The sequence below is a fragment of the Amia ocellicauda genome, chromosome 9 (assembly GCF_036373705.1).
Source record: "Amia ocellicauda isolate fAmiCal2 chromosome 9, fAmiCal2.hap1, whole genome shotgun sequence".
NCBI classification, from domain to species: domain Eukaryota; kingdom Metazoa; phylum Chordata; class Actinopteri; order Amiiformes; family Amiidae; genus Amia; species Amia ocellicauda.
Window position 1 is genome coordinate 29,590,381 of NC_089858.1, and position 12,872 is coordinate 29,603,252.

Sequence of the window (12,872 nt, forward strand, 5' to 3'; positions counted from 1 at the left end):
TATTGAACGTGTCCTGCAGGTGTTTCCAGTCAATCACTCGAATTCTTCATGACGCTAGAATTATTGTATTGTTAATGTTCTCCATATTATTTAATTCGAACTACGACATTCTAGTGCTTTATGTCCAAATCTAAACGCTGGTGGATTCGTCAAAGTTGCGCTCCCCTTGTCCAATGCAGTAATCTGCTCCGTGTCCGATGCACATGTATACGGTTCTGATATCCCTCTGTTTTTTAGTTTATTTAATTAACCTTTATTTTATTATAAGAAGTTTGTCATCAAAATCGAATTAAAGTCTCAATTTGATATATTGTTGCTGTTGTTATATGCAGCATTTGGCTGTTTTTCTGTTGATGTATTTCACGACCGAAAGGTCTGCCGGAAAGGGGTAACTGGTTGCTAAGATGGCAGGGGGCAGAGCACAGGCACCGGACAGACCACTCTGCGTCTCAGTCAGCTCACTCTTAGGAGTATTGCACGTATTTGCTACAAATAAACAGTTACATTAGCAGATGACTGTAATCTGGCTTCATTGGCGTATGAAACGTCTTGTCTACTGTTAGAAATGTAAGACTGTAACGTAATATAAAGAAAACACGGATGCTATTGAATCAGAGGCTCCCCCCCCCCTGTTTTGCACCCCTTGAAAAATGCCCTCGCCCCTCTTCTAGAAGTGTAGTTACGGCTGCTGTTCAGATCGGTCTGCCCGAGAGACAAATGTGCCGTCGATCAGAGGGGGTAAGAGGTTCGTGGGAGTCATTGATGTCAAGTGCATGAAATGTGACTTTTATTTGCGTCTCATATGGATATTAAACATGTGCAAATACTGTGGTTTGTGGACATTTTTTATCAGTCAGATTTCCCCGTGACTCCAATGTAGAATAGAGCAGACCCAAGTGCAAAAAAAAAAAAAAAAAAAAAAAAAAAAAAATCGCCTTTACCGTTGCTACATTCATATGTAATATAAAAGAACATGAGAACACTTCCTACAGCCCCGCATTCCACACATTCGATCTCTCAATATCTTCTGCATTCTAATCTTGTATATGCGTGTGCCTAGTAATTGTGTGTATTTGAGCCTGCGTTGATAGATACGTATGTGTATATGGAGACAAACTAAGATCGGCAAAGAAGCACACTGTGAACAGGCCGATAAGCACACCCTGCATTATACAGGCTGACAATGAAGGCGCTTTGAAGCGGCGGGTGTGTCGCAGGTGAGAGGACGCTGACGCCCGGCCCGCCGCCCCCGGCACCGCGGTGTTTAGCATTCTACCCCGAGCCGCGGCGGAGTGCTGCGCATGCGCCTGCTATTCACCGTGCATCAATGCGGTATATGAGTTCAAGAGAGGGATCCGAGCAAGCCTTTTTAAATGGGCGCAGAAATGGATGGAGCTAATCGGAACACAAGTAACTGCACTAAGCAGGCTCCCTCCCCGGCGCCGGAGAAGATGATGAAAAATGGCAACAACAAGCGCGACCACATCCCCGAAAGAGTGACACTGAAAAAAGAAATTGGACTTCTTAGCGCCTGTGCCATTATCATAGGTGAGAGTCTGCACTGCTTACTTGCTGATTTTTTTTTTTTTTTAGCAGGCAACGATGGAAAACTAGAGCTGTTTGCTTTTTAGTTGTTTTAAATGTTCTAACCTTGTATATACTAAGCTCTGTGGCTGTGGGCTTGATGTTTTAACAGGGTTAGCAGTGCATGTGTGCTGCAGGCGGGTTCTCTGAGATGCTCGAGTTGTAACGCACTTCTCTGGATGAGGTTTAATGACGAGCTGAGAAACTTTCACACACCGCCTGTGAAGAGCCAGCACAGTATTATAGTGAAGTTTATACACGCACAGACACGCTTCACTTGAACTCTTACCGAGAGGAAACCACACAACAAATGCTCTTACGTAAAACTCTTAAGCATTTGGAAGGCAGTTTTACAGTGGCGATGTTTTGCTGAGATTTAGTGCGCTTACTGTCATGCTCACACTCATTCCTAATGCGTGATTATATGGTGAATTCCCAGAGCTCATGAGCAGATACAAAGTATAGTATATATATATATATATACAGGTCGTTATGCATATTTACACGCCGGGGGCAAAAAGTAGAACATAAGTGCAGAGACAAACAGCTTGCCTAACACTAAAGTCCCATTGTTTCTTAGGCTGCGCTTAGATACACATCTTTTAGGATGTCTGTGTCGATGATGCAGAGCTTGAACGCACTTGCTGAGTCGGGGAAAGGAGGACCAGTGATGGGCGCTACATGTTGAAGTGTGACAGCATTTGTGATCTTGTTTCAGTTTTGGGGCAGTTGTGTCTGAGATGAAGGTGCCCAGGAACTGGAGGTGATATCCTTAGTTCTGCTACAGAAACCTTCTCAGAGTTGCTTAAAGTCTGTAACCTTGTGGACTCTGATGTCCTGGCTAAATGATGTCCTGATTTGACCTATAGCAAGGGAAATACAGCAGTCTACGCAGCACAATGGTTGTGTGGTCAAACACCAAGAATGAACCCTATTAATGGTGTGTGGAACATTCCCGGGGAGAAGAATAAAGTGGGAAGGGATAGAGAGAGAAAAAAACTTGAGTAAACGAGTTCCTGAAATATGGAGTGATAAATCAGAATGTGATCTTTTCACCCCATTGATTTAAGCTCAGATTTTATATTACATTCACCTCAGCAGCTGCAACCCTTACACGAATAAAAGCTAATGTTATGAGCAAGTCATATGCATTATTATTATTATTATTATTATTATTATTATTATTATTATTATTATTATTATTATTATTAGTGTATAAGTAGTGTATATTTAAATGTATAACTAGCAGTATTCCTGTTTGCACAGTATACAGGGTATGTTTCCACACCCAGGATAATTCTACAGCTCTCGGTGACAATAAACATTAGTCTTGAGAAACACGTTGGAACAAGGAAAGACATATTTTTGATTAAAATCATTTTCTTGATAAAAAATTAATACATACAAAATCCAAGTCTATTGATCATATTTCAATTATGTTAGATTTCACTAAACAAAAATGAAGAAAAAAGCGAGGCAAAGGTTATTAAAACATTTGTAAATCCTCATTAAGGGGCTTAATACATTCCTTACAATGGGTTATGGCTTATTATGGTTCATATCTCAAATGCATAATGCATGCAGGTTCTATACATGTAAAAATATAAGTTATATAGATCAGGATATGAAAATAACTTCATCTTGCATTTTTATACTTTAACAGCCTGTGCAGAGAGAATTAAAGCAATAAGATGCTCAACAACATGTGCAGTGTTATACACTGCTCTCTCTAGGAACTGGTTAGATGCAGTTAGGATTACTTACTATACTATGCTGTGGAATGTGTGCAAACCAGGAAGGGCTATTGTTTTTAGTTCATATCCATAGTACACTACAACCCACCTTCAGAACCGAGGCAAAAAGACAGAAAGAGATTAGAGAGATTCTTTGGCCAAAAAGCTAAAATTACATCTTATTAGTTTTGAATGAGTGGGGATGCAAGGTCAGCTTTTGATTTGATGCTAAACTGTCAGCTCAAATTCGTCAATGGCTAAAGGGAAGTATTTTTACTCGATATTTAGAAACTGGGTGAAATGCATAGGAGGGGGTTTTAAAGGCCTGATTCTCAACCAATGTGTTATGGTTTTCTGTGTGAATAAGTGGCCATACTACATGATTAAGGAGACAGTTGTTACCTGTAGAAAATAGATGTTATTCAGCAGAGAAACTGAGACACACCTTTCTTTGCTGTGCGGCAATGCGATTCAATAAGGATACTAGCATAGTAAGAACGGGAACTGTCCAAATCTTCTGATGTTATAACACAGCAGTGCGCCGGGCACATGCCACTGTCTTTGAACCACGGCCGTCCAACATTTGATCGATGTTATTGGCTCACCGAAAGTCCCATGGAGCATTGTGGCGTGAGTTCAGAGCCGCTGCCCTGTAGTGACCTGAGGGAACAGTGCCTTGGTGGTACAGATGGCGGCGACACAGGCTGCCAGAATGATTGTGACTTCAGAGGGTTATGTTTCGCAGCACTCCCAGGTGAAAAATGGCATGTGTCCTTTGTAGGGTGAACTCTAAGTAGGCTGCTGTTGCACAAAGAGCCCATGGGTTAAATAAACTCTAATCTTTTTCTCAATTTCTTTGAAGCAGCTCCATTCCTCTTTCTCTCCACCTGCTCTCTATTTCTAACACTTTTTAAGCAATTCTGTTGGACTCCTGTCTCCTTTTCTGAAGAATTCTTCCTCTGTGTAATATACATAACCACAATCTGATTATTGTAATGCCCAGTTCTGTACATGGATCTCTGTTCTCAGGCACTTGAGATGCAGCAGCTAATACAGAAGGCAACAGCCCACCAGCCACCTCAAAGTGGTGCTCATCGAGCAAGCTTTTTTTTTTTTAATCATCCAAATGACTTACAAACCACTGCATCTTCATATGAAATAGTGAAATAGTGAAGGTCCATATAGGCTACTACTAGATGTGAATTGTACACTTTCTAACTCTGACTCACTGGTCATTTTTGTGGCTGAATTTGTTACCCGATCTGACTGTCTTTGTTGTCCAAAGCCAAATATTAAAAATGGGCTCAATTGGAAAGAGCATTGATATTTGTTTATCATTTCATCAAAAAATAATTTGAAGCAAAAGCAATACATAAAAACAGGTAATTTAGCTCCCACCAGTGTTGCGGGTTATTTTCATGTTTTCTTATGTGAAAAGTAACTCTTAAAAGGTGTGTGTCACTTTGTGGAGCTTTTTCATCATTTAATTGCATACACAACATACCCTGAGTTTAGGGCTCTAAACAGGCAATGCAAATATTTAACTAATTGTGTTGCGCTCCTAGTTTTGTGGCTTGGAAAATTGATTAATTGATAGCATTAGACTATGGTTCAAAATGTCATACTGCCATCCCGAATTAACTCTGGTCGAATCAATGACCAGCAGGGGGAGGTCTGACCTGATACTTTTGTGACTATAGTTCTTGTATTTTTCTTTTAGCAGTGTGAATTAATTTTAGTTCTTCCATTTTTGTATTCACCATTCAGGAGCTCCCTGAGCTCCACTTAATTCTGAAAAAACATTTTTTTAAAAGCACATAAAGCAAAAATGCTAAGTGAGTTGATAAAGTTCATCTTCAGTTACTGCATGCAAGCACAAAATTCCCAGTAAATAATTCAGCAGACTGGCTTATGTAAGAGCCCCTCTAATGCACCAACGCAGATCTTGCAGAAGACAGGTCTTTGGGGATCAGCTGCACTTGAGGTTTCATGGTTTATAATAACCGAGACACTGCAGATCCCCTATTTAATTGTTTCAATTCATTTCAAGTTAGATAATCAGTAGAACAATACATGCAGGACTAGAAGAGACAGGTTTTTATATCTACACCTTTCTCATTCCCAAATCCCTGCAGAATTATATTTCTCGTTTCTTTTTTGAATAATTGGTTCATTTATTCCAAAATTGAGATTAAATATTAACATTAACCTAGCAAAGGGATCTAAGAATGGCAAAAGGGTTTCACAAGTATTACAGATTACAGATAAGGGCCCTGAATAAGGGCATCTGCTAAGAAAGAAAGAAATGATATAATATAGGGATAGTATTTGGAGATCATATTTCTTTTTGTGCCACCTTAAGATTTTATTTTTATTTGTGTTTTCCGGTAAATTATCTAGACTGCAAAACTGGAAAAAATGATCAAGTACAATATTATGTGTCACATGAGTTATGGGGAAGACAATTGTATTTGTGATTCAACCCTGTAGTGCTTTGCATCAGTCAACTAAGAAACTAGATTTCAATTGATCTGAAACAAAAACAGGTCTTCCCCTATTACATCAATCCTTCCCTACTTTTACAAGCCCTTCTGATTGCTTTATTGTTCTTAAATAATTCTGTACACTCTCACAAGCAGCAGTCTATATCAATCCACTGTTGGATGAAAGCCTTCCCAAGATGTTTCCACTTCTCTAGCTAATCTTTAGCTTCTCATTTACATGCCACACCTAAAAAGCTTATTATTTCATGTTTGCATCCTATACCTCCAGTCGACTTCTACACCTTTTTTAATCTCTTGGGATTCATTCATTAGCTTTCTTTATCTATCTTAGATCTGTTCTTTTTGCAATGTGTACAGCTTGCCATTATAGCATTTTCACTCTTTCAATGATGTCATATATTTGTGTTTTGGCTTGGATCCATTAATTTATTTTCTATATATTCTTGTTATTCCAAGCACACACACACATATATATATATATATATATATATATATATATATATATATATATATATATGTATATGTATATATATATATATATATATATATGTATGTATGTGTATATATATATATATATATATATATATATATATATATATATATGTATGTATGTGTATATATATGTATAGCTTTTCAGATCTTACACTATTTATCAGAGCCATTCCCTTGTGTGGAACTGGAGTGACAAACTGGGCTACGTATACAAAGTGACTCACTGAGAAAGGTAAAGTAAAGACTGCAAAGTTCTCAAAATGCAAGCAAAGCCATTTCCAATGTCATCGCACACTTAGCAGATTCTTCTCGGCTACATAAAGTGACCCAAGGAATTCCATTGGTAATGGCGCTAGAAAAATCTTTCAGATTGCAGAACAGAACAACCACAGAAAGGGAAGATACATATAAGTCTCAGCCTTCCATTACGCAGGAGTAAAAAGCCAACTTTAAACAAAATGGCACCCTGAAGTAATGTGTTTATCAATTTGAGATTGCTAAGTGGCTTGATTTCATCCTGCACCTTTTGTTTATTTATTTTTTTTACATATTTTTCTTATTTTGCCCAACAGGTAATATCATCGGTTCTGGGATTTTCATCGCCCCTAAAGGAGTACTGGAGCATTCTGGTTCTGTTGGGCTAGCGCTCATCATATGGATGCTCGGAGGCGGAATAGCAGGACTGGGCTCCCTGTGCTATGCAGAGCTCGGAGTCACAATTCCCAAATCGGGGGGGGACTATTCTTACGTGACAGAAATTTTTGGAGGCCTAGTGGGGTAGGTACTTCATGTGTGCGCCTAACCCAAGCTCCTATAAATTCAGGAGGAGGGGGTATAGTTGAGCTACATAAAGCAAGACAGTGAGAAGATAAAAAATAACATAAATATAAAAATCAAAAACATCATTTTAACTTGCCACTTGATTTCCTTATTGATATTACGATTGTGTTTTTGTCAGCTTTATCATATTCTGCATTTTTAATGATTAAGAGTCTGTTTCACACTGCATGTCCAGACATCATGTACTATTTTGTGCTATTTCAGGGTTATAGGTTGTGTCGTGTCATAACTTCCTAGATAGTGGAAAAACACATTACAAAAGCAGAATAAGTCGAGCAAGTGTTCACAGTCTTACCCCTTGTCAATAATTATAATTTCTGTAAACAACTTGGTGTTTCTGTGTCCACAACAGTGAGAAATACTGTGAAGATGGAGTAATTATTTTCTCCTCATTAAGTAAACAATCCCACATTCAAAGAGAGGAAAAAATAATAAATTTTGCATCTTTCCATCATTTGATCACTTGAATCATCCCACTCACCTGCTCTAGTTTGTATGAATGTTATGTGTTCCCAAGTCGAATAGTAATTTCATTTCAGTACAATCTGTAGAAAGTAATTTGTCTTTTGTATAACAGGGGTTGTTTAACAATAAATTCCATCCCGCCACCAAAACAAAAATGTATGACCATATTGCTTATCAATGGTGTACACAATGAGTTGCACCATCTTTTGCATTAAGTACAACCTCAATTTGTTAGGCCATGAACTCTCTAAGGTGTCAAAAGCGATCCACAGGGATGCTGGCCCATGTTGAAGCCAATGCTTCCCACAGTTGTGTCAAGTTGTCTGGTAGTGGATCTCTACTCCCAATAGCTCAGCCCAGCTCATCCCACAGATGCTGGATTGGATTGAGAGCTGGTGACTGTGCATGGAACCATTCCTGGACAATCCTAGACTTGTGGCATGGGGTATTATGCTGCTGAAAACTTCCTTTAGCAGATGGATATCAGGAACCAGAGTTCTTCATACCAGGCAATGTTTTTCCAATCCTCCAGTGTCCAGTGTTTTTGTTCCTTAGCCCACTGCAACCGCAGTTTCTTGTGTTTTTTGCTGAAAAAGTGAAACTCTTTTAGGTCACCAGCAGCCATTCCCCATTCATGTCAAGGTATAACTAGTTGTGCACCAATGTTGGTCTGGACTGTCCGTTGAATAACTGTAGCCCGTCTGTTGCTCTGCAGAGTTCGTGTCAGCCTCCTTTGGCCTCTTTCATCAAAGAAACGTTTTTCGATATCTGGTCTGCTGTTGGCTGGATGTCCTTTAGGTGGTGAACCATCCTTTATACACGGGAAACTGTTGAGCCAGCTGTGTTGCAGTTCTTGACTAAGTCAAACCTTTGACCTATTACCATACCCCGTTCAAAGGCACTTAAGTCTTGCCCATTTTCCCTCTGAAAGGCACACATACACAATCCGTGTCTCAATTGTGTCAAGGCTTAAAAATCTTTCTTTAACCTGTCTCCCCCTTCATCTACACTGATTGAAGTGTATGTAACAGGTTACATCAATAATGGATCATCAGCTTTCACCTGGATTCACCTCGTCATTCTATTTCATGGAAAGAGCAGGTGTTCCTAATGTTCTGTAGTATATACTCAGTGTATACATATCTGGGGCTCTATAGATGGGGTCTGTGGAAACGATGACAAGTTTTATACCGGTGGTTTCCTTTGTTATTTTTCTTTTGTTGTCTCTAAACTCACTCACTCCCATACATGCAAACAAGCATTTTGTTTACAGGATACTCCCACAAATGACAGTGATGTATCTGCCTTCTCTTCCAGAATTATGGCAAACCAGTTCACACAAACATACTCCACTGCAATATCAGGTTTTGTGCAAACTGAAATGAAAACATTCACTTATTTAGGTACGCAAACAAAACAAAAGCACACAAGGCAATCCTACCTAGGTACAGATAGGGTTGCCACCCAGTCGGTATTTTACTGGACTGTCTGGTATTTTTATGCGCTTTGACCCCTTGTCCGTTTTTTTGGCAGATGTCCGGTAATTCTAATAAATCAATTCTATTGGATATGTTCTTATATATGTGTTACATGTCCAGGCCGTCCGGTATTTTTGTATCTCAAAGGTGGCAACCCTAGGTACAGAATTAGTTTGTTTATATATTAACAGAATTTGTTGTTTATATGTTACACAGATTTTCTGCATAATAACTGAAAAAACATGGCGTATCTGAAAACACAGACATGAAATTCAAATCTGAAGACAAGCCAAGCAGGAAAGCAATCCCTTCTTTGTCAAAAATGCAATACTTATTTTATAGAATACTATAGATACATTTTTGGAGACCCCAGTCGACAATAAGCTTTCTATAATGCTGATGTGACACACAGATTGTTTTTTATTTTGAGAAAGAGAAACATTATATTAAGATGATATGTAGTCAGATTTATTCTCAACTTGGTATATTTTGCATTGATACAGGAATAGTTCGAATGACCTCTTCTACTGCATTCGATATGTATTATTGAATTGATGCTGGCTTTGAGCCTGAATTTGATACTTCCCAGAACAAAGGTAAAGAGACAGAAGTGGGGATGGCAGGGTTGATAATATTATCATTATGTATGTTATGAATGTATGTTATCGTTGAAAAAATGCTTTTGGAAAGAAGAATATAGTTGTTGAATCCAGTTTACTTCAGCTATATGAGCTTTGCTACATACTACAAACAAACTCAGTCCTTGGGTAAGGTCATTGAAACAATTGAAGTGAAACCGTGCTGTAGGAACTGTGGGTACGTTATAATTAATATATTAGTATTTTTTATTTTATTTTATTTTCAGTGTAGAAGATTCATTTTATTTGCTTTATTAGTCTAAAGTTTGAAGAAGTCAGCCAATGATTTGTACTTTACAAGGTAACAATGAATTGCTGTCAGTTTCCATACGTTTTGCTGGAGCCGCCCCTTCCAAGACAGATCTCAGCTGGAACTGGAGGGACAGAAACAGGGGCTTTCAAAAATGTTCAGCTGGTGCATCCCAGTATCTGCCCTTGTAAGTGAAAGGCATTGGCAAATTGCATCATTTATAGAAAGCATAGCTGTTAAAACATTTAGGCACTATTTCAGTGTTTGGCACATAATAAAAAGCAGCATATTTATGAATTTGCTAAATGTTTTAAATATTTAACCTGGAATACATGTTATTAATTTATTTTTTATTGGATGGTGAATCAAGGAGGATCTGGACAAGATGACCTCAAGATCAGTGTATCCACAAATAAAACCATGGTAGAACACTATCATTAATCACATACTGGGCGGCTTGTACCTCTAATGAGCATGTGAATGCCATTTTGGATAAATGGAATGAATCACTTACAAAATGTGCATTGCAGACACAAAAACTACTACATAAAATGCAGTCATTCACTTTAGGACACACCAAGTGACAAGTCGTGGCTAACTAGGTGTGTGCATTTCTATTAATGTATGTATCTCTCAATTATGAATCGGTAGTTTTCCATTTCTCTACAATCAGAAACTACTACACAAAATACCCTTTTCCATCCCCAGCTGGTGAAAGAAATACAACATTTTTATTTTCGTGGAATGCAGATATAATAAATTAATTAAAATTACAGTTTCATGTAATTCACACAAATAAAATCTTATTCGTAATGACATAATGACATATGCACTTTCAGAAAAGCATTTTTTTTTCCTGGAAACTGTTTTTGGGGGATTTGGGTTTTTGAGAATATATGTCAGTATTACTGTTGTTTTTTGTGTCAGTATAAGACTGGCACACATGCACTACCATGAAAATAGAGGCTGATTTATGTGCACAAACAGCCAAGGGAGAATTGAAATACTCAGTTGTCTTTCAGAAATGATTACTTTGATTCATATCACGTTTTGGGGAAACGGTGATATTACTATACTAAACATATAATATTACTATATAATAAAACAAATTTAGCAAATTAATTAATTAATTAATTAAATTAATAAACCTTATCATTTTTTTTTTCTTTTTACACAGTGCTGAGTTTGGGTGATTTTATATTTTGAAGGAAAATTAAAAATCACAATATTATTGTTATTATTAGTAGTATTATTATTAATGGGTAATACATTAATGCTAAAGCACTGCTGAACATAGTGGCTCGAGTTGCCACAGGAAGACAATTCCAGTGCTGTAGTTTTTCCACTGTCTTTCCACTATCCAGGAAATTATGACACAAAACATCCTGAAACCCTGAAATAGCATAATTTTGACATCCACCAGTATTTGGTATATTATGATCAATAAAACCATAATTGTAGGTACCACACTTTAATCTCTGCCAATTAAATCATATATAATCCCAGTATGAATAAGGAAATTGAGTGGTTAGTGTTAATATTGAGTATTTTTGAAAGATTTTGTTATGTAATATTGTCAAAGAAATGCATTAATCAATGGTGTTGTTACTTCAATAGGAAAATGACTGTTTTTCCCCCCAATACCCTCAGAAATTGTCACCTTAGTCCCCCTTTGTATACCCAGTGCAAATCATGACTTTGCCTTGTACACTGGTCTCTGCCTGTCACTGTGTGATCTCAGCCTGAGCTACAGGACAAGTCAATTAAGACAACATTACCGGAAGACATGTAATGCACTTAAGGGTTACATAAGTCCTGTTTTACAAGTGTCACTTTGACATGATTTAATGGAATGGCTCTATGTGCGCTAGGTTTTGACCTCTCCACTGTGCAGCTCTGAATAATTCAGAAAGGGAGCTGCAGAGTGCAGACTAGCCAATTGAAGGTTTCTAAGCCCTGTGAACTGGTCTTAGAGGAGGACTAAAGTGAAACAGAAGGCCTCCACTTTGTTAGCTCAGGTGTAAGACTTGTTTGGCTGTGGAGACCAAAAACATAGCAACAATCACTCAAGGGCAAGGCTAGATTCAATAGTAACATCCTGTATACAATAGAGCTTAGAGGTTGCCTTTACATCTCCTGCTGCATTCTCAAACAGATCTTGAAATAAAAGGATTGTGTACTGTCAAAGCAACTTCTGTTCTCCAAAACTGCACATCATTTAACAGTTTCATAATTGTGAAAGGTATGCAAGGCTAGTTCCTTGTTCCATCTGGTAACTCCTAAGGCTGAGGAGTGTTTAGGGCAATATCTGTTCTTCTGTTGGCATTTAAGTTCTGCATCTTCCCTTGGTGAGTGTTATAGTTGTATGTTTAATAGTCCTTGTCCACTTAACCGGCTTTTGGCTTAGCTGGCTTTTGGCAAGTGCTTGCTTTGAAATGGTGCTCACCATGAAAAGATACTGGATTGAAAAAAAAATCCTGTTTTATTTGTGAACAGCCCACCCAATTTACTGATTGGGGTCACATCTGATATAAGCACTACACAGTATTTATAGTGAGCCCTAGGCTATGCAATTGGATTTCCCTGGCGGCAGCGCACAAGTTCCCTGGTGCTGCTTGGGATAGGTGGCTGGAAGCCAGAAAACTCAGTTCACTGCACACATCTCCTCCCGCAGCTGCTCGGATGCTTGCAAATTCAGGCCCGCTAGCTTTTCCACCTGCATCAAATCCCCCAGCTAGTGTGATAGATGGACTGTAGACAATGTGGGCTTGCGGTGTGAAACACATTGAATGGCTTCGACAGCTTGCTTACTAGAGGATGCATTCATTGTGTCATTCCTTCTGAAACCCCATGGAAGTCCTAACAGTGAGCTGAGTTCAGTTTCAAAT

The 12,872-nt window shown here is 38.3% G+C and overlaps 1 protein-coding gene across 2 annotated transcripts in view; it reads left to right on the forward strand.

The window, feature by feature from the left end:
• Positions 1 to 1,186: 1,186 nt before the first annotated feature.
• Positions 1,187 to 12,872, forward strand: part of LOC136759156 (asc-type amino acid transporter 1) — a 28,384-nt gene continuing 16,698 nt past the window's right edge. The window contains exons 1-2 of one of the 2 annotated variants that reach the window (XM_066714023.1): positions 1,187 to 1,548; positions 6,886 to 7,090. In XM_066714023.1, the coding sequence (XP_066570120.1) occupies positions 1,374 to 1,548; positions 6,886 to 7,090 (380 nt within the window). In that variant the 5' untranslated portion in view covers positions 1,187 to 1,373. The remainder of the gene's footprint in view (positions 1,549 to 6,885; positions 7,091 to 12,872) is intronic. The other variant, XM_066714024.1, reaches the window with a different exon arrangement.